This window comes from Gekko japonicus, unplaced genomic scaffold (genome assembly GCF_001447785.1).
Source record: "Gekko japonicus isolate JY-2015 unplaced genomic scaffold, Gekko_japonicus_V1.1 scaffold793, whole genome shotgun sequence".
Taxonomy (NCBI): Eukaryota; Metazoa; Chordata; class Lepidosauria; order Squamata; family Gekkonidae; genus Gekko; species Gekko japonicus.
This window is the reverse complement of record NW_015167076.1, coordinates 727,617-750,564: the sequence shown is the minus strand read 5'-3', so window position 1 is coordinate 750,564 and position 22,948 is coordinate 727,617. Positions and strand designations below refer to the sequence as shown.

The 22,948-nt window shown below is 39.6% G+C and overlaps 1 protein-coding gene across 1 annotated transcript; it reads left to right on the top strand.

Annotated features, from left to right (window-relative positions):
- The first annotated feature begins 653 nt into the window (after positions 1–653).
- IVNS1ABP (influenza virus NS1A binding protein) lies at positions 654–22,796 on the top strand. The gene is made up of 15 exons (XM_015412786.1): positions 654–1,056; positions 6,365–6,608; positions 7,856–7,982; positions 8,829–8,998; positions 9,094–9,169; positions 10,253–10,426; positions 11,034–11,159; positions 12,545–12,652; positions 15,746–15,872; positions 16,260–16,484; positions 16,653–16,774; positions 17,750–17,876; positions 17,973–18,104; positions 18,744–18,917; positions 21,427–22,796. Exons 3-15 carry the CDS (start codon positions 7,872–7,874, stop codon positions 21,678–21,680), a joined length of 1,926 nt encoding a protein of 641 aa, XP_015268272.1. The 5' UTR covers positions 654–1,056; positions 6,365–6,608; positions 7,856–7,871; the 3' UTR covers positions 21,681–22,796.
- The last annotated feature ends 152 nt before the right edge of the window (positions 22,797–22,948 follow it).

The following is a 22,948-nucleotide window of genomic DNA, read 5'->3' as shown; positions in this document are numbered from 1 at the left end:
ACTCGGTCTCTAAAAGGTTCGCCATCACTGCCGTATGGAGAGCTGGGGGAGCCAAAATGACCTCTCACCGTTTGCCCCCCCCTGCAGCGGCCATAACTTTTTAAAGAGCCCCTAACGAGAGCTGGGGGAGCGAGAGGTGGAATTTGCCCCCAGGAGTCCAAGGCCACCACCCCGGGGCTCAGGGAGGCGGGGTTACGTTTCGACCCCCCCTCCCCCGCGGTCCTATGTACTCCATTATCCCCTATGGGCAAGCGACCTCTCCATTATTCCCTATGGGCAGTCATGGATTCTCTATTGGCGATTTTGGATTCTCTATTGGCAATCATGTACTGCACTATCCCCTCTGGGCAAGCCTACTCTCCATTATTCTCTATGGGCACTCATGTATTCCCTATTGGCAATCGCTGTCCTTACTTTTAGAACGTCCCGTTTTTGTGTTATGGCGAAGGAGAACTCATTTTCCTCCCCCGGCGCGCGGAGCGATATCTCCCTCCCAATGCCAGTCTGTTCTAGTCTGTTCTCTCTCTCTCTGCATATTACGAACAGCCTCCCGAGGCGGCGCGGAGCGTTACAGCTTGTGAGAAGTCTCCGCGAGGCTCGGAAGGGGGGGCGTGGCTGCAGCGGACTTTTACTGGTCTCTCCAACCGCCGCAGTGAGAGCCGCTGCAGAAGGCGGATAGCCTGCGTCGGAGTCGCCTGCAGCAGCCGCGTGGGCTCCTTTTTACTCACTCTCTCTCTCTCGCCTGACGTCCGCTGTCGTGGCCCCTTCCCGCCTTTCTTCCAGCGTGCGCGCGCACGCCGGAGGCCCGTCTAGTGCTGGGAGCAACGAGGGGTGCTGCTGGTGAAGCCGCCATCTCCTGCTGCAGCCGCCGTCGCCGCCGCCCACCTTCTCTCTTTTATTTTCTCTCCCCCCCCCATTTTCTTCCTACTCTTGGTTACCAGCCCGACTTGAAGTACCACGGCGCTCCCCACGCCCTTGAAGCGGCAGCCTCTCTCCCCCCTCAACAGCCTGGAGGCTCCCAATATGAACGGCATCGTCTGCGTTGAGAGACACCAGGTAAAAGGGAGACGGGGGGAAGCGCGCGGGGGGGGGGGGCGGCAAACCCACGGAGCCGAAAGCTGGGCGAGGGTCCGTCCCCGATGGTGGCCTGTTTCGAGTTAATCGTCTGAGGATCGGGTTGGAAAGCTGTAAAAGCTCCACCGGGGTTTTGTTTCCTGACCGAATAAATGTACACGAGAGGTTGGGCTGCATGGGAGTTTGTGTGAGTGTGTGAAGGCTGGGGTGGGGAAGGAGAGGGGACAGAACTGCAGTGGTGCCTGGGGGTGTGTGTGTTGTGGCACACTTGGCGAGGTTGTGAAATGGCAGCTGTCGTCTACGGAGAGTCCTTTGGAGACCTGAAAACGTGCTTACCTGGGTGCTGTTTCCTTAAGGAGGCAATGGGGAAAATACTTACGGGAGTGTGTGTGGAACTGTGGCTCAGGCACATATTTTTTTTTTAGAGACGGCCTGCGTGTGTCTCCACGAGGCTGCGGTTTAGTGGTAAAGCATTTCTGCTTTCCTTGCGTTCAACCCTAGACCTTTCCAGTTCAAGGGATCAGGTAGGGGGTGGTATGAAAAGACCCTGGAGAGCTGCTGCCAGGCAGGGCAGATGGCGCCCTGGAGAGCTGCTGCCAGTCAGGGCAGATGGCACTGACCTTGAAATGCAGTGTGGAAGTTCTCATGTCGAATGAGGAAGATTTGTTTCCTTATTTCCTAACTGACCGTTGACAAGTCTTGGTGGGGGACATCGGCACACTATGCTAGCCAAGTGCGTCAGAGTCATGCTCTTTCTTCTGAGCTCAGGTGTGCAGTGCTTTCCTGGCAATAAAAAATGTGTGTATGTGGCAACAGTCCTGGCCAGTCCAGTGTGCCCTAGTTCTTAGCATGGGTGGGTGTTGTCCTTTTCCATGTAGTTACTTTCCTGCTTTATCTTAAAAAGACACGGAGTGGGTTGAGAACGTTTTGGGTGTCTTAAATTCTCACACTAGGTGTAGCTCTTTTTGTCGATCTCGGCTGAGAGACAAGGGATTTGCTGGGCTCTATGGAGTTAGGTTGTGCAGGACTCCATGTGGAGCTCCATTGGGGCTTTGAACTCTACTTCTCTACTCTTTTGGAAACTGCTGTTTATGCTCCATTTGCAATTGATTGCTGTGGCAACAAAATCATAGGCAGATGATTTTTTTCTCTCTGAAGTCATGGAGTGTCAGTTTCCTTTACCTCTAACATAGCCTGAATTGCCTGAAAGATGTCATCCTAAAACTGAGGCAGGGATTCTCACTGTCCCTGTAGCTGAAAGGATGAGAATATAGTTGCTATGGCATTTATTATAGCCAGAGCTTAAAAGGCTGACTTTGTAAAGCTTTGAAGAAGCCAGGGTCCATTCCTGTCTCTCTTTGTCTGGGGTGAGGAAGCAGACTTATCTAATGGGAAATTTACAAATACACATATGATGTCAGAGTTGCTGGGAAGTAGGGTAAATAATTAGATAGTGAACATTGCATGCGTTTTAAGTAGATTTTCGTATCCCCTTTGCTACTGAGGTTCTTTGTTCCTTCTCCACATTTCCACATGCTGTTGCCAAGTACATGGGATTGAACAGCGTCTGCTCCAATGTGTTTGCTGTAGCTGGACACAGGATTGGGTGGAAGAAAAGCTACATTAGCCAATCAAGAGGTGATTATAAAGCAAGAATGTACGTGTAGGTAGGAGACAAGGCCGCAGTACTATTTAGAGGGGCTAGTCTTCCACATATTTAGCTTTTTGTTTTGCCTCAAGACAGGAAATCCATATACATTTTGAATGATTGAATAAACAAATATCTGCCACCTTGCTTTGCATCCCTTTCATTTCCTACCCATGCAGTCTGTCAGCATCAAGGACAGTGAAGAAACTATTAATTTTATCTAGCCTTTGATTTTAGTTACATGGACAGTGGTTTATAACGTTGTATTTGTGTAAGTTGTTTCCTTGTTCTTTTCTTTGATAGTTCGTGATACCCTTCATATTTTTACACCTGCTCTAAGAAACATTTTGACCACTGGAAGGAAAGAGTAGCTGGCACCTAATGGAGCTGTACAAGCTGAAACAGTAGCTGACTTATTCTGAAACAAATTCAGATTAAGCTACCTGTTACGTGCTTATACTGCACTGAAGAATTGGCAGCACTTTTTTTTTTCCCTTTTTGGGAAAGCTGTTGGGGGTGGTGACTTGGACCCAGAACACCAGAGTAGGTGGTGTCCTCTTTTCACTAGTTCTTTCCCCCCTCCTTGCCAGGTTCCTGTGGTGCTAGTATCTTATCCTTGTAAAATGTGTCTGTGGTCTGGGGTGAGTAAGCATGTGTCTGGAACCCCTCTTCTGTCCTTCCCATCTCAAAATTGTAGTCAAGGTAGACTTTCTTGTGTGCTTTTTCAAAAGAAAGTATTTGAGTGCTGTTATGCTCATTTGCATGTAAAGTGTGGTCTGTTTCTGTGAATAGCAATACACTTTACACTAACCAGTGTTATCCAGAAAACCATTTTTTGGAAGCATAGTAATCTTTTGAAGATTGTGAGGTTTTTGTCAGCTGCAAAATGTAAAGCTGTTTTGGAATAAACTCTTTAAGCCATGCTGTGGGCCATGCATGCAACAGTTTTTCTGTTTTTCTCTGGGTAGATGGATTGTAAACTGGAAGATATTTACAGAATACATTTTTAACAGTAGTTATTTTAACATATTACATGCTGGTTTTTGAAGACTTAAGAGATTCTGAAATAATGTGATAAAAATTAATGCTAAATAGTTTGTGCATTTTCATGTTTGGCGTTTAAAAAGAATTAAAAAAGAATTATTGTTTGAGCTAGTTAAAGATTTATACATAACTTTATAGTTCAGGGGGGTTATTTATATAGTATCATAATGCCCCTGTATAAATTGATGATGCAACCTCATTTGTGTACAGTTCTGGTCACCACACCTCAAAAATGATATTATAGCTTTGGAAAAAGTGCAGAAAAAGGCAACTAGAATGATTGCCTATAAAGAAAGGTTAAAACGCTTGGGGCTCTTTAGCTTGGAGGCTGATGGGTGACATGATCGAGGTTTACAAGATTATGCATGGGATAGAGCAGGTAGAGAAAGAAGTACTTTTCTCCCTTTCTCACAATACAAGAACTCGTGGGCACTCAATGAAATTGCTGAGCAGTTGGGTTAGAACAGATAAAAGGAAGTACTTCTTCACCCAAAGAGTGATTAACACATGGAATTCACTGCCACAGGAGGTGGTGGCAGATACAAGCATAACAGCTTCAATGGAGCAGAAGTCCACCAGTGGCTATTAGCCACAAGGTATAGATAGGAACTCTCAGGCTGGGGCAAGTGATGCACTGTATTCTTGGTGCTTGGGGGGGGGCAACAGTGGGAGGGCTTCTAGTGTCCTGGCCCCACTGGTGGACCTCCTGATGGCACCTGGTATTTTTGGCCACTGTGTGACGGAGTGTTGGACTGGATGGGCCATTGGCCTGATCAAACATTGGCTTAAATAAAATCTTAAAGAGATTTTTTTTCTTGGAAATTTTAATTTTCAGTATAAAGTTTAGAAGTTGTGCAGTAAGGTGAAGGTGGATTGTCTTGAAAGGGAGAAATTGAGCTAGGTGGTCTTCCTGTTCCAATGAGAGATACAGGGACCCTGGTGGAGGTTCCTTTGTCAGTATTTATTCATAGTATCTTGGGTTTTGGGGGGGGCAACTTAAGTTGAAAGTAGCAGGGAACCTCAAGAAATAAATTACAGAGAAATAAGAAAGGGGTAGTATAAAAGCTGATAAGCAAGACTGATTAACATGGATTTCAAGTGACAGGCATCTGTGTAGCACTGTATTGTTTCTTACTTCTGTGGAAACGAGAGAGGACTAGGATCACCACTTTAAGGTAACTGCTACTTGAAGTAGTCTTGAAAAGGCCAATTTGAAAAAAAGTAGTTGCAGTATGTTATGGAGTGTGAGTGTCTTTAAGATACGTAAAAGCAACAAGGCTTTAATTGATAATCTGTCTTCTGAACCAAACCGACCACCTCCAAGAACCTCCCCCCTGCCAAAACTAATAGTGTTGATACAGATACATCTATTAAAATATAAAAGCACTCACTGTCCTAGTTCATTGCAATGTCTGAATGCAGAAGGTCCAACAAACTGGAGTTTGTTCATTGGCACCAAAGAAGGGTTTCAAAGTAGGTTTGTAGCTGGTTTGTTAACAATTTATACTTGTTTATTGTGAGATCTGAACACAAACCATAATGTTTTGAGTCACATTGCTCACTGCAGCTGCCTTAGCACAGAAACTACAATATAGGAAGGATGTCTTCTACACTGGGAGTTGTAAAGGAGGGGAAAAGTACATCAACTGGGCTTTAGAAACTGGTATTTGTTGTGTCCATTAGATTAACAAGAGTTTGCATGAACTAAATTAACCACAGTGATTATTATGTCTGAACCCAACATTATGTAAGCTGCCCTGAGCCGACTATGGTTGGGAGGGCGGGATATAAGTACGATCAAATAAAATAAACTCTTCTGACAGAAGTTATTGATAATTTGAATGCTTCTGTAATTTTTCTCCTTAAACCACATTTATATAGATGCACATTTAGCTCACTCGACATATTCCAAGCCTTGTAATAGTTGTTGTTCTTTGACTCCTGGGCCCTTAACCATGGTGATCAAATTGTATGCAATGCTTGGAGCTGAGTTTTAACAAATACAGACTAGGAATTGTCCATTCAGTCCTGTGGAGAATTACCTCAGTGAAAAAGCACTGAATTTAACTCTGCCTAGGAATACATTGTCAATGCTTGTATCGCGGATTGGATGATTATACTTATGGCAGTACTAAGGCTGCATCCATCCATTGTTGATACTGTGCTCTGATTGCACTGTATCAGTTATAATTTATTAGTAAATTGCCTTGTCCGCATCATAAAGATCCAGTTGTGAATTATTGCTATAGCACAAGTACGTTTAATTTAAATTGTTCTTGAATTTGCAAATAAGTATTGAGTTACCCATTTTGTCTATTAAAACTTACATTCAGAATGAAAACACTGCAGTCTAATGTGTTTAAAAGCTGCATTTGGGAGTTAGGAACAGTGCTGGGTGCAGCATCGGTGGTCTGCAGTGAGAGGGGGTTATGATTGAAAAATCACTCTTCTCCCTTTTAAGGTTGGGGAATGAGGTTTAAATTCCACTCATTGGTTTGTTTTGCTGTTCTGCACTATTGGAATGGTGGGAAGTTTTAAAGCTTATTATGGAAAGGCAAAAATTTTGAGTTCCTCCACTTAATTTGTGTTCTCTTACAGGTTATGATGCATGACTATCACAGAAGAAGTTCATGTCTATAGCTTTTAAGGATTTTATTACATCGTTTTGAAGCCTGATAGTTTTGGAGTCATCCATTTAGAAGACAAATCTCCCTGCATTTTTCCAAGCTCTTCTTTACTGAAGAAGGAACATAAATAAATTGACGTGCTCTATTAACATAGAGAAGTATTATTGGAATATTTACGGTCTTCTACTTACAAAATTACTGCATACATTAAGTTGGTAAGCTTTTATTTTAAGTATGTGGACATGTATTCAGTTCTTGGGACTTGATGGCCTATAAATTAGTCAACTCTGTAGTAGTTAAAAATGTAGGTTTTGCTCAGGTTTTCATATATTCTGCTTTATTATAATCTGTCAATCCTTGTTTGATTATAAAATAATTGGACTGAACAGATTTTAATAATGGCCATCTGATAGCAAAGTATGTCTATTTGTACGTAAGCTCTTGAGTTATAAAATAGAACTGTAGTTCAACTGGGAAATACTACATAAAGAAGCCAGAATATGTAAATAAATTAGAGAGTAGTTGCGCCCCCCCCCCCACACACACACACATTCGGTCCATTGAGGACATTTGTTCTAATGTGTTACTGTCTCTGAAATTGAAGAGGAGGAAGAATCAAGATGCCACTAGTGCTACACTGTGGAAAGAACACAGTGCTAAGACTGACTGTTTGAAATGTGTAGCACCATAAGCTGTAAGGCTAGAAGTAATAAAAAGAAGGTCCCGTGAACAACTTTCACAGCATAATCCTGTATTAAACACACAATTGGCAATAAGGCTAGTGGATAGAATTACTGAAGGCTAGAAGAGAAAGTGCTATGTATGCAGTTGTCATAGGGCTGCACTATGACAGCCACATGCAGGGTTCTGGTTGAAGGGCCCTGGGAATTTGCTGTTTGCTTGGATGCAGGGTTTGTTTTCCTCAAGAAGTGGCTGATCATAAGCCAAATATAAACTAAGCACAATCTGTCATAGTTCAGTGCACATGCAAAAATGGGAGGTCTGTGTGTGCATTACTTATTTTCTTTGAGCTCAAACTATTTGAGGGGTTTGGGAGGCTTACCCAAAACTGGTTCTCAAAATTGTGTGATCACTTGTGTGCATACACAGGTAGTGGTGGAGGAGAAGGCTATATGAGGCCTACTACAATTCCTCTGCTGACACTGCACTCAAATCTGGATGGATCATATCTGAGTTCCAGTCCTAAGACTAATGACAAAACTTAAGCAACCATTTGTATGTTCCATAGAATTACTTGGATTTTACATTTTTTAAATTATTGTAACTTTATTTTTATATATATACTAGAAATATGGCACAGAGTTATTTCTAGTATTACTATAGAGTTTTAAATTTCCTATTGGGTAAATATAAGAACAAAAACATATCTAAGAAGGCTTTGTGTTATGGATGTGGGGTTGCACTTGATTACATTGAATATTATAAACTTTTCGCTTTTCAGCTACAGAAACAGCAAGATGATTCCTAATGGCTATTTGATGTTTGAAGATGAAAACTTCATTGAGTCATCTGTTGCCAAGCTAAATGCTTTGCGCAAAAGTGGCCAGTTCTGTGATGTTAAACTCCAGGTAAGTTAGAATGAGTGGGTGTTGGTGTTTTGAGGTTTTCAGTACCCAGAACAGTCTATTGTGGGACTATAGAATATCCACTTATTTTAGAAATAATCCTTTAATGTACAAACAGTGATTATTACCTGCACAATCTCCAGCTGAATGTAGCTGAAATTTATGTCCAAGGTCTGGGAAAACAAGAATATTTTTGCCTGGTACCTAAAACTCAAAAGAGTTGGGACTGTTTGTTCATGTTGATATGTTCGCAGTAACCTGTTGCACATAGCCATTTTACAACAGCATTCTGGGCAAGTTAATTTCCAAACTTTTCCAGGGCAACTTGACATAAAACTAATCTAATCTGGACATGATCATAAAATGGATAACTGAACAAAACCTACTTTTCTGGGTAGGTGGATGGCTGATGAACCAGTCAAAATTGGCTAAAGGTGGTGTGTGTGCTACACAAAACTGATCTCATAACACTTTCCAAGTTGCAAACCTGTTTTATGTGGAGTGCAGCCCCATCCAGTAATGGCTGATACCTCAGTTCCACATATGCATTCTGAGCTCCCCTCAAACCACTAGGTAGAATCCTTTGAAAACTTAATTTTAAGTTTAATTATGGGCATGATCCAATCAAAGTTAAGCACTCTTTGCTTGTAACTGATTTTATTAGTAGAGATTTAAGCTTATCTTGCTGTCTTGTTCAAATCAGTAAAATTTAAAAGTGCTTAATTTTCACTGGCACAAACTAAAGGAATCCAGTTTCTTTTTATAAGTCAGTAAATAACCTTATAGCTTTGTAATACATTGAGTGATATTCATCTACTTACATTTTAAACATGTTTTATTTTTATAAAGGTATGTGGACATGAGATGTTGGCACACAGAGCAGTACTAGCTTGCTGTAGTCCTTATCTGTTTGAAATCTTCAATAATGACAGTGACTCTCATGGAGTTTCTCATGTGAAGTTTGACGATCTTAATCCAGAAGCTGTTGAAGTTGTGTTAAATTATGCCTATACTGCTCAGTAAGTGGTGGTTTTTGTTATGTATATAATACATATTTGATATTCTAATCTCCATTCAGAAAATAATTCTAAACATAATTATATAACTTTAACAGATTGAAAGCTGACAAAGACCTGGTGAAGGAAGTATATTCTGCAGCAAAGAAGCTGAAGATGGAGAGGGTCAAGCAGGTATACTTTCAAGGCCCTAGAAAGTGGTGTGGCTGTCCTTGTATGGCTTGAGAAAAAGCTGTATTTTAAATGAGCGCCTAAATGTGACTACATGCTGGGAAAAGATCTGAATAGGCGCATTAGTGATATTCAGACTTGGAGTATGTTCTCTATACATAATCAGTGGTGATTAGAAAACCTTCCTTATACAAGTGTATCTTAAGGCAATCTCAACAGTTTAATTGAGTATATTGTATGGACTTCAAAATTCTTTGGACGAGTTCATATAATGCATTTAGGTCTATGTAAGGCTTGGAAGCACTTCTGAATAAACTCACATGAATAAATACAGGATTCGAACTATTACTTAGAAAAATACACGGGAGCATTTACTGTAACTGCAACAGATAGTACTATATTATGTGATAGTACTGTATTATGTGAACTGGCCTTTAGTAGCATAAACAATGAGGATTTTAAAAACTTTTTAAAGAATTGATCTTTCGACTAAATATTGTAGAATATTAAATATATTTTAGTGGAAGTTCTGTAGATTTCTGAAAATGTATTTCTGACATGAAAACAACATTGATTTCCCAACTAACTGTGTTATCTATAAACATGAGTAATACAAATAGTAGATTGGATCCACAGGTCATAGAAGAGAGAGGTGTGGTCCAATTCAAAGACAAAGATTAATAGCATTCTACCAATAGAGTGAAGTGTTGCTTTTCATTTAAGAACCTTAATAAAATGTTGTTGTTTTCTTGTTGATTATTTTATAGCTTCATGATTGTAGAAGAGTTTCTCATAAAAATTTGGAAAATGGACAAGTTGTTTTTTAAATCAATAGGAAATGTGCTTTTCATTTAAGAACCTTAATAAAATGGTGTTGTTTTCTTGTTGATTATTTTATCGCTTCATGATTATAGAAGAGTTTCTCATAAAAATTTGGATAATGGACAAGTTGTATGACAATGTGCAAAATGTAGATTGTCTTGAATGCAGTGGCAGATGTACATTTTATAACCCACTAATATAAACAGAAAGTGTGCCCGAGCTGCCATTAAATGGGACATAATAATTTTTATGCCCTTTTTCAAGGTTTGTGGAGATTATTTGCTCTCCAAAATGAATGTTGAAAGCTGCATCTCATATCGGAACTTTGCAAGCAACATGGGTGATTCACGTTTACTGAACAAAATTGATGGTTACATTCAGGAGCATTTGTTACCTATCTCTGAACAAGAAGAATTTCTGAAACTTCCACGTTTAAAGGTCAGCACTGTCCCCTCCTTCATTGTGACATTAATGCAGGTTAAACACATTAATAATTACTGGAAAATTTAAATGGGACATTAAATAATGCTGTTTAAAAGTCATAATAACAGTGTTTGTATATTTGGAATAGCCCTTATACCCAAAATTAAACTTTGTTGGTCTTAAAGGTGCCACTGGATTCAAACTTTGTTCTATTCATCACCGTTACTGATCCTTTGTTCTTCATCTAGAACTAGCAAAATGTACACCATTGTAAGGAGGGAACCTCTCCTGTGGTTATTGTAAGGACTCTGTGGTTCAGGGCACCTGTGTGCCCAGACCTGCATTGTATCGCCCTGAGAGACCTAACACAGTGAAGGGCTGCAACAGTGTTCCCATTTGCAATATTTTTTATTACTGAGTGCAGCATTTTATTATTTATCAAATGGCTCCAAGCCACTCGGCTTAGAGAGGTAAAAGGGTGCAATCAGGAACACTTCCAGGAAGTGGGACTAGTCACACCTGGCTGGTGGAATGGTATATTTCCTTATGTTGGTGTAGTGATTGTATCAAATAAAGGTGTGTGCCATAAACATTAACCCCTTTGTTTTGTTTTTAATTCCAGCTGGAGGTCATGCTTGAAGACAATGTTAGCTTGCCCAGCAATGGCAAATTATACACAAAGGTAATCAACTGGGTGCAGCGCAGCATTTGGGAGAATGGAGACAGTCTAGAAGATCTTATGGAAGAGGTTAGTCTAAAGAAAATGAGATTTTGGTAGTCCGTCGCTAAGGTTTTTTCCTCTGAAATTAAGGTTGATCCCTTTTCTTTTTTCTTTTTTAAAAAATAAAGAATTTAAATTTTACTATAGGTATCCCTAACCTGAGAAACTAGGGGGGTTCCAGGTGAGCTACTACCTAAACTGTTAAGTCTGGTCTTCTGATATCCCTTTTTTTATTCAATGTACTCAAATATAGCATATAACTTCTTTAAAATGGGGTGGTGGTTCTAAGGCTATATGTTCTTAATGCATTCCTTTGCAGGGTTTTGCTTAAAGAGCAAAGTAGGTAAAAGGTTCTAATGACTGTTCCTCCCCATTGATTTATCTCCCCATAGGTTTATTAACAAAACTAGGATACCCAAGGCTGAAGAACATAGAAGAAACTTCAAGTGTAATGACACGTAAAGAAGCAGCAGTCCTGCCCCAGTTCTCCTAAGAAAATCCGCTGTGGGCAGAGAACGATGATGATGTTTAATGGTGTTTACTTCTTTACAGGATATCTTTGCTTTTGAAAAAGTGTTGTGTATAAAATGGCCTTTCTGATAAGCCCAAGTTCTGCAGCTTGTTGGTATAAATCTGAGATACCACCATTTAAATAATTGCAGTAATGGTCTACATTTCAAACTATAAAGAAAAATTTAACTGAAAAATACCTTTCCCATGATGACAAACTAGTTCTATCTCTCACTCCATTAATATTAAACATTTTTACTCCACACTCATAGCCAAGGTTCTCAAGGCAGCTACTTCTGTACTTACACTAATGTGTAAGTAACACTTCTATTTCCTACCTCACATGTTCTCCTGCTCTTTTATACTGTTCTTAGATTCCCAGGGGAATGGTCAAACCTCCAATCACAGTTCTGATACATTTCATATGATATCTAATAACGGACAACAGATTTTTCTGAAGGGCTAGTAGGGCCTCTTTCATAAATCCACTTTTTCTTGATTTACATATTATAATTGGACAAAGAAAAATGTTGTATTGTGCAAATAAGAAACTTGGTTTTAGGCAATAGCAGCAAATCTTGTTTGAGTTTGTTACCCTGTATAGTTTATTCTGCTAGATAATATACTTTGTACTTGTCTCATTCCTTAATGTTACTGTATTGGGAAAACAGAAGTCACGGAACCTGAAGATTTCTTTTGAGCTGAGAAAGCAAGGATCCATCATCTGATATTTGAAGATCTATCATCATGACAGCAACTTCCCTTTTTAATTTTGCCATTCTGCTAGATTGAGAGAAGATGGCCTGAACGATATTGGAAACCTTGTGGAGTCTGTGTACTATGTGCCAGTAGTTCAGTAGCTATGGAGACAGTAGCCACATGGGTGTTCTGTTGTTTTGCAGGTTCAAACGCTGTACTACTCAGCTGATCACAAGCTGCTTGATGGAAATCTACTAGATGGACAGGCTGAGGTGTATGGCAGTGATGATGACCACATTCAGTTTGTGCAGGTACAAATTGCACACAGTCTGAGGTAACCTCAGGTAAAATTGGAGAGAGTTAGCATGGCACAACTAAAATGTTGTGTACTACAGGAACAGGAAGAGACAGTAAAGCGTTAAGCAGATGGGGAAATAGCTAACATAGATGGTTTGTGTGGTCTTTGCTTAGTTTGAGCTATAGCTTAACAAAACTAATTGTGTTAAATGTGTGGCTTAAACAAGCAGAAGGCTAGTGATTAGAGATCAACTAAGTTCACTGAATGTCTTCCAAAGTGTGTGAATAACAAACCAAAACAATAGGCTACAAATATAACCTGAGGAAACAGAGGGGAATAAGGAGTGATGTAGAAGCTTTTGTATTCAGTGCTTCAGTATATAATGCAGCCTGTGGAAATAATTTACTCAGTATGTGACTAGGAGGGCATCCTAGCATAACTCTAGCAGTCTCCTTTTGGAAATCTAGCATAAGGCACAAGCTGAATGTGAGCAGAGCAAATTTGTCATTTTGAGAATACTTCCACATCTTCGATGAGTCAGGAAGCAGTAGAAGAAATTGAATACTGTAGTGCTATGCATTGGTAACTTCATGAACGACGTTCACTTTCTGGATTTAGTCATTACCACTGTTGCTGTTGTGTTGGGTTTCAAACGTAACATACTGTTTTCAGTTACAAGTATAGAATTATTGAGAAAATGGGGAACTAAAAATAAAAGTAGAATCCAATTGCATGTAGTTCATTCTCAAGTTTCAACATAAATTGGTGTTGACTCAGGAATGTATAAGAAATGGAGAGTGATGGTTTTATAGTTGTTGTAGCAAGTAGAGATGTGCAACTAAAAAAAATTCAGTATTTTTTGGGTCTGGATATCATGGAGCTTAAAAATACCAGTATTCCCAGTCATTCAGATTCTAAATAATGCTTTAGTGTTTGGATCTCGGTGGGGTTTTTTTTTGGGGGGGGGGTTCCTGATATTATTTGGCTCCATTCACTATGTGGAATCTTCGGGGGGGCTGTGGGGGCTGTTTTTAAAACTAATGGCACCAAATTGCAGAGGAGCTGGTGGTGCCTATCCTCTAAAGTACCCTCAAGTTTTGCTTGCATTTAGTCAAGGGGTCCAGGTCTGTGGGCTCAGAACAAAGTGCCCAAACCATCCTCCATTGTTTCCAATGAGGGGAAACACTACATGCTTTTTCCAGGGCAAAATCCAATAGCAAAAAACATTTGAGCATGCTGCATCAATGACTGGTCAAATGTCTCCCATACAAAGAAAACCAACAAGTCCAACAGAACCAATGCAGACCCAGGGAATCCCAGCAGAACCGCAAGCCAGTATGGCAAGCCCAGTAGAACCAGGGTCAGTCTACAGAAACCCAGCAGAACCAAGGGCCAGTGTGGCTGCACCAATGTCAAACCATAGAATCCCAGCAGAACAAACTTAAGACCTGTAAGACATAGAGACACACTAACAACAATTTCTTGAATGTGTAATCCCATTTGCCTGTGACAACTGCCTCCTTCACCCCTCCCTCCTGTTGCCTGGGAAACCTGCAAGGGGGGGGGGGACAAGCTTTAAAGTCTAAACTGCCAGCTCCAGATATACCCGAATATATTTGGATATATTCGGGATTGGATTTACAGTTTTGGTAGACATTATCTTTTTTCTTTTCTTTTTTTTGAAACCCCCGGAGGGGTATTTTTATTTTTTCAATAAGACTACAAAGAAAAATATAGGAAGGGGAACTACAACTATGGATAAAGGAAAGAAATCCACACTAACTAAAAACCCAAGAGTGGGAGACCCCCTTTATGTTAACCTTAATATTAGTATTAAAAGAGTTAGTAAAACAATATACTTGTAGAGTTCTTGTTTTTCACATTGTTCTATATTAGTAAATTAGTTATTATGAGAGAACTTTCTGAGCATCTTCTTTATTTCAGAGAGCCATTTATCAGAGTCCTTCTGCCCTTACTTTGGCTTTCTGTCTCTAAAATCATATACAGTTTTCATTGCTCCCGCACTCACTTCTGCAGCAGAGTCCTCATCCGTTCCCGAGGCACTTGGTAGACATTCTCTGATGTGTGTTTGGATCCGGATATACCCAGAAAATACCGATAAGGTTTTTTCCGGGTATATTTTTGGATTGGATGTATCAGAGTGCACATCCCTAGTAGCAAGTATAACAACTGTTATTTAGTGGTGGAAGGTTTTCACTTGAAAAGGTGAAATGTTTCCTGGGATCTGCTGCTTGGGAGTCAGTCAACTGAATATTCTATATACATATCAGTTAACTAAGGTGTAGATCTTTTAAAGATAAGCAAGAATTGTGTCATTTTAAAACGTTGCATTCTCAGATATGCAACGGGTTGTCTATAAATTAGGTTGAAATAGACTAAGAAATCTTTGTGTTAATGGTTTTTTTTTTAAAAAAACCAAGTTTTGCAGTATGTTTGTTGTTCTGTAGGCTGTAAGTAATGCATAATTTATATTGGCAAAGACGCTGTGCTACATAGCTTTGCTTCTTAAATATGAATACTTAGCTTTGCTTCTTTTTGGTAAGTGCTGTCTGTTGTGAAGTTTTAGGAAGAACTTAGCAAGAAGTTTGGGCCTGTACAGGATTGCATTTATTTATACAAGCATTTAAACAAAAGATGTGCATCATCTCTTTTAACAAATGTGTTGAATTCCTGTAATTTAGCCTTCAGGTATGTGCAGGCACAGTTATTCACACTCAACACTATTGTAGTGAGGATGGTCCACTGTTCACACCTATACTTTGAAGCAATGTGAGGGTTTGCAGTCTTCACCAATAGAAAATATAATGCAGCTTCAAAGTCAGTCATTTGATTAAGCTAGGGAGTAGTGGGACAAGTAGAGAAAGTAAGTGGAATACTGAGGAAACATTTTTGTGTGTAAGAAGAGCTCTAGAGTTCATCATACTGCTAAAATGTTGGTTCATCATGTTGTGTAGATGTGCTATAAATGAGGCTGTAAAGAGATTGAGGTTTTTTTTCTTAGTTCTGTGGATTAATCCTCACACGTAAAGGCAGATCAGGGTGTGCTCCCTGGCTAGGTTTCTGTAGCTGCCTTTTGATTTTGCAGAAAAAACCACCACGTGAGAATGATCTCAAGCAGATAAGTAGCAGTTCTTCTGGAAGTCTTTCTCCAAATGCTGCTGTGCAGAGTCCTAAACACGAGTGGAAAATTGTTGCCTCAGAGAAGACCTCAAGTAAGCAAAATTTTGGTTGAATGATGCTTTCCCTAGACCCATCATTGACACTTGTGTTAAAACTAGGCAAGCAGCGGAAGAGAACAGCATGTCTTTAGTTTGTTAGATGTTCATTAGTGAAATCTTTATTTATTTATTATTTCATTATATTTATACCCACCCACTCCCCACGAGCGGGCTCACTTTGTCCTCACTTGTTGGAAACAAGATAAAATTTGGCTGTTCGGCTAGAATTTCATCAGTCATTATCTAGTGGGAGACGTACAATACTTTGTCCTCACTTGTTGGAAACAAGATAGTCATTATCTAGTGGGAGACGTACAACTTTAGTAGAAAGAAACGTGTTTGAAGTTTGATATTGAATATGCTCTCATTCATGTTCTTCAGGTAACACCTACCTGTGTCTTGCTGTTCTGGATGGTGTGTTCTGTGTGATTTTTCTTCATGGGCGTAACAGTCCCCAGAGTTCTCCAACCAGCACTCCACGATTGCTAAAAAGCTTGAGTTTTGAGATTCAACCAGGTGACCTTGTAGAAAAGTCCATGTCTCCTATGCAGTATGCTCGATCTGGATTGGGGACAGCAGAACTGAACAGAAAGCTCATAGCTGCAGGTAAGCAGTGGCTCCACATTCCTAGTGATAAAACATTTTGCATATTTGGACCATGTATAGTATGTTCTGCTGAGTAATTGCTGTCTTTGGGCTTTCTCTGAGAAATTAGTATAACAAGATCTGTTCAGTACTGAACTACATCTGTTACACTTCATTTTAACTTATTAGGAGGTTACAACAGAGAAGAGTGTCTGCGTACTGTGGAATGCTATGATCCCCAAAAGGATTGCTGGACTTTCATTGCACCAATGAGGACACCAAGAGCTCGGTTCCAGATGGCTGTTCTAATGGTATGTGTGGAGTGAAGAGCCATTCTCTTGTCCAGTAACATACTGCTTCTGCTTATATGCCAGATTATGTTCAGATTTTTTTGAAGACATCATTGAAAAGCATGTCTACCTAAGCACGTATTAGTAGCTTGGGAGCCCCATGTCGTTTTTTGACATGCTACGTGTTGCTCTTCCTCAGTGTGGCATCCTTCGCATGTTCCAGGAAATTGAGCAAGGTGATTAGCTAGTAGAGGTTCCCACCTTGAAACAGCTGCTGTAGGAGGGACTAGAGGATGGGTAAGCTTGTAAGCCTCCCTAAGTTGTGGGCCTTCTTGCAAGGATGGAAGTAAAAGGTCCTTCTCTGGTGCTTCTGTACTCTCATCTCAACACTGGGGCAGCTGCCAGGTAGATAGCAAGCTGATTGTAGTGAAGAGGGAGTAAAATTACCACAGCAGCCACCCCAAAAAGAGGAAACTGACCATAATGGGGGTGAGGAAGTACTTTCCTTTTTCCACGGCCATCTCATACTCCTGGGCACACTGGCAGTCTCACTCAGAGAGTGGGAAGGCAAGAGATGAAAAGTGCTTCCCCTCATTCCAGATATACAAGGGCTAGATAGGGTTCAGCAATGTTGGTTCAACAACCCAGTGTGCATTAGAGGTACTCCAGTTACTTAAAAAGTTAACGTTTTTGAGTACTAATAGTTACATCTTATAATATTTATTTGTGGCAACACACAGGGCATGCACTAGTTGTGTGGCTCTTTTGGCTGCCGTTAACTGTGACTTATGGAGTGAGTATCACTGCCATGGGACGTATAGATCAGAAATACAGGTTCATAGCAACTATATGCTTGTAATAACATAATTTTTATTCAGAGGTTTCCATAATACTGATTGTTTACTGATAATGTTGATCAGATTCCAAGCATACATATTTCATCTGCATAATTTAATGGATTGCTCTTATAGTACTTTGGGGTTTTTTTCAACTTAGGGGCAGCTGTATGTTGTTGGTGGGTCAAATGGCCATTCAGATGACTTGAGCTGTGGAGAAATGTATGATCCAGAAATAGATGACTGGACTCCCATTCCTGAACTGAGAACCAACCGTTGCAATGCAGGTAGAGTCTACAAATCCCCATGAAGCTTATTGTCTCTTTCTGGATATTCAAATGATAAATGTGGATTGTTGATTGTTTTTCCTTATGCTTAAACAGGAGTATGTGCTCTGAATGGAAAGCTGTATATTATTGGCGGCTCAGATCCGTATGGTCAGAAGGGATTGAAAAACTGTGATGTCTTTGATCCTGTAACAAAATCATGGACAAGCTGTGCTTCACTTAACATTCGTAAGTCCATAATATGGTGATGGTTTGAATGGTTTAAGAACTATGTAAAAATCTAAGGTCTGTATAGTAATAAGTGGCAGTGTCTCCGTAGGTTCAGCTTGTTTTGTTGCACAGAAAATGACTCCAGTCAGAATCACTTTAAGCTTGATCGTGCTAATTTTTTTAAAATTATGTTTATTAAAATTTTCAAATGTTTAGCATTTCAAATACAAACATTGTCAACTTGGTGAGCTACATTAAGAAAAGCATTCTAAATGGTTACTTTGAATATATTGCCATTAATTGGCCAGTGCTGACTCCTACCATTCTAAACTGCTGTCAGAAAGCCAAGAGCCATACCAGGCAGGTTGCTGGGAGATATCGTGAATATATCTTTGTCTCAGTAGGGCAAATACTGGTTTCCTGGGGCTGTTCCTGGTCAGGAAAGCAGCATGGGTAGAGGTTTACACACATGCAGCCCACCCGGCACATATTGTGGTCCTGATGAGAATGATGCTCCTAACATGCCTAATTATTGAATTTTTTTTTTTAATGTGCTTTTCATGGAATAGGTTTGGCCCTAACATAGCTGCTTTAAAAGGCTGTGGAGCATTAATGTTTAGGCTTTTATTTTTAAGCTCCTGTGTTTTGATTTAACAGGTAGGCATCAGTCTGCTGTATGTGAACTTAGTGGATATTTGTACATCATTGGGGGAGCAGAGTCTTGGAACTGCCTCAATAGTGTGGAGCGCTACAATCCAGAAAACAATACCTGGACTATAGTAGCATCTATGAATGTGGCTAGGCGCGGAGCTGGAGTTGCTGTTTTTGATGGTAAGCCTGGAGTGGAGAACAACAAAAAAAAGCCTCTCTTTTTGCACTCTTCATGGGAAGAAAAAGCTGATTTTATTGTATAGTGTCTCTGCAATTATCTTCAGAGTAGCCATAACTTGAGAATTCCTGCCCTGGTCCTTCAAATGGTATACTGTGCTAAATGGGCTGCGTTTGACCATGTGTTATAAGGGGTAATGTAGGTGCCCCTTTTGTTACTGATCCAGTCTTTTGATTATTTTTATTTTTTAGTAAGATGCATCAATTTGATTACTCCTATTTACTATTTGAATGCTGCTATATACATTCAAGAATAGTATTGGATGGAGATGTGAAATTTTGTAGCCTCAGAAAGCTTTCTGATCAAACTTAATTTATTTTTACTGATTTAACAACATAACTTCCATCATTAATAGCTTAGCAAAGTACGGTTTTATATCTGGCATATTTATGGAATGTAAAAATATAAAAAATATTTTTGTTTCCTGTAACAAAAACTGAAAACATACCCCATACTTTAGAAGGAGTTGTAAACTGGGGCACCCTATGCTATCATAGCAAATGCATCTTTAATTTTTGCCATCTGAAAGGTGAGAAAAAAATGCATGTTGCAGGTAGAAAACAAATTCCGTAATAAACAAAAAGTGCAGTATTTAAACTCTTCCATATCTTCATAGTGGGGAGGACTATCAGCCTATTTGGATATTAAGCATGTTTATATATTGCTGAAAACAGTGAACTCTAATAATGTACTATCATTAAATACATATAGCATGTTGCCGAAATTGTTTTAACAAAAATTTTAATGAAAAAGTTGTATATGTCTGCAGTGTAAGTTTTTTTCAGTGCTCTGTAAAATTTCCCAGTGTTGCGATTGGAAAATATTTTGAGTGTGAAAATACTTGCTTTAAGAAACTTTTTTTCTCATTTTTAAAGAGAAAATATTTCATAGGAGGGATTTATTTCCAGTGCTTCCACAAAATTTCCATTGGAAAAAGCCCTCGGTGGGAAGAACACCCCCCCCCTTTTCCCCTGAACCTCCAAATATTTGTTGCTGGACTGCTCTTGTGTGTCTGGAGGCATTTCAGTTTCTGTTTTGTAACAGAATGCTGGTGTTGTGTTTGCACCTCCTCTCACACATAGAATGTGGTTGAAGGTTTTCCTGCTTTTGAATGACATTACAAATGTTGACTAAATTGGAGGCTGTTTCCTCCCTACAAACTAGGATTCTAAGACCACAGTTCAATCCTTCCTGGTTAGAATCTTCCTTGTGCATGGAAACAGGCTGCACTTTCCGCAGGGACCTGTATTCAGATGTAATAATGAATGTGAGCTTGATTTATGGCTTCTGAATCCAAAAAGCCTTCAGTTATGCATATGAGGGAAGGAAGAGTGTGTGAGCACAGCAACAAGCCAAGTTCCTGCCAGCCACTGATAAACTAATTGGTTTGTGATGTCTGAATTTAGCTGTTAAGATTCTCTCTTCGTTGAAACAAATCCACTAAAACCGTATTTATAGAATGCAGTTAAACTACTTTTAAAAAATCAAGGCCTTCTAATACAAATCTGTAGGCTAACAGAGAAATGGGTTTTGGTTTTAACTTCAGTTTAGCCTGGTCTATACATGAATGAGAAAGGTGGTAGATCACATTTTGGACTGTGTTCAAAGTCCCCACAGTTAGAAAACCAGCACAACAAATAAAGAAAGTGTAAAACCTTTTCTCCTCATTAGTTTTTTATTTGCATGGAATTTTTAATGCAATGGGATATTTCAAAGCTGGAAGCCTACTGCCATGTGTGAATCAGGTTGTAGATGTTTTTTCTTTGTATCTTCTCCCCATCCCATTGTAGCTGGGTAGAAAATGAGAATGATTGAAGTGTTCACAGTCTTCTGACAGTGACTCACTTCTCTAGTGAGACACAGGAAGGAAACTTGAGGGGCCCTCTTCTGGATTACGCCATCACCATCTTTTTCTCCAAAGAAATCAAAGGTTTCATGTTCCTAAAAGCTAGCATATTTTCTATTTCAATGTTCCCTTTAATTCATTTTTCAAGTGGAGGCAGTTCTGGCTGTTTTACTGACAATACACATAAACTTACACACAGGTGAGGTTCAGTTTTTCATGTCAGGTCAGAGCTCACTGGAAGAAATGACAGGGAGAAATGGAGGCAGAAGTCTCTGAAAACGTACAGGCTGTTCCCACTGACTGCAGTTGAAGTTGTGCTGGGAAAGGTAGTGTGCAGGAGTGAGCTTAGGTATGAAGACGCAAAAGTATCTGCATGAAGTGTCTGAGTTGGAGGCATCTGAAAGAAGTAAAATATTTAGGAAAATTGCACTTCTGTAAAATACCACCAATTAAGACTCTGTAATGAAGTCTCTGAAAGGGGAAATTTAAATGAATCTTCTGCCATGCTGTGTCCTAGGAAAGTTTAGTACAGCACACACAGAGGCAAATGTTTCTGAGACTGTAAAATGCCAGTTTGCTAAACATTACTCCCTTTCACTTAATAGGAAAACTCTTTGTTGGTGGTGGCTTTGACGGCTCACGTGCAGTCAGCTGTGTGGAGATGTATGACCCTGCTAAGAATGAGTGGAAGATGATGGGCAGTATGACCATTCCAAGAAGCAATGCAGGTTTTGCAACTGTGGCCCACACTATTTATGCAGTGGGAGGATTTGATGGCAATGAGTTTCTGAACACTGTTGAAGTCTACAATCCAGAGTCAAATGAATGGAGCCCATATACAAAGATTTACAAATTCTAACATAACTCTCCTTAAAACTAACAGGCTTAGTGATGTAATTGTTTTAGTAGAGCTACACATGTGAATAGGGGTGGGGAGGGTTTAAAACGTTGCTGCCAGCAACACAAGGCTTTTGCATATTGCATACTATTAACATGCTGTACATACTTTTGTTTAGAATACATGAAGGGTGTTTTGTGTATTAGAATTTGTTAGTCTCTGGAAGTTGGTAATCCCGAGAATTAAAAGTGATGGCATATCGTTGCAGGAGCTTCCCCCAATTTTTGTTTTGCCGATTTGCACACGTAAATACTTCTGCATTAGACCTTACTTCTGGTGCAGGAAAGGTAGTAGTCGTCAATGTGAGCAACCGCTTTTTAGGCCTTGTTTGGGTTTTTATCTTCAGTAACTGGAACAATCTTAACAAGCCTTATTTAACTAGATAAATGGCTTTATTAAAAAAGCTGTCACACCTGCCAATTTGACTGCCTTTTATAACTTTTTATATGTGTATATTCAGACTAATATCCAGAATTGAAATGGGATAAATGGATTGAATTGAAGCAAAGAGACAATCTCAAAGTTTATAAACAGGAGTGAGACTTAATTTTCCACTGTGTGAGAGCTTTTCTTTGCTGTAATGTTGTATGAGTAGTATGTAATGTTGATTCTGAACAGATTGGAGTAGAATTTTTGAGCATAGCTGTAATGCAAGTGAAGAAAAATCTGGCTCTGAAATCTAGTAACTACAGAGTGGTTTTCTGTATGGTTGTTTTTGTTACAACTACTAAAAATAACACTTAAAGCTGCAAAATGTGTGGTGTGTTAGCAAGGGTACCTATCTGAAATCTTGTTGGATAAGTTTGTATCTTTCTACTGCAAGTTGAAAATGTGTTAATACAATTATGCTTTCACTTGTTTAAAAATGGCTGTTTGTATTTTTCCCTTTTATCCTAGTGACCTATAAGGGTTGGTTAGGATAACTGTTCTGTAATCCTGCACATCTTCATGGGTGCCAAGTTAGCAGTTGTGTTTTGCATTATCTGAGACACGGTCTGAGGTGTAAAGAAATACTACTCCACAGGCTTTGCTACACCATTTGCATTTCTTTCCTGAATCAGGTAATACATTAAAGAATTTTCTGGAATACTACATAGCCACAAGTGTTGTTGCATTTGATATAGAACTTGTCTTTTCCCATAGGGAGTTGCTCATGCTCCCCTGCACATCTCTAGGAATTTGTGCTTATTTACACTTATGTACTCAACTCAAGTTACTTGCCATCATGT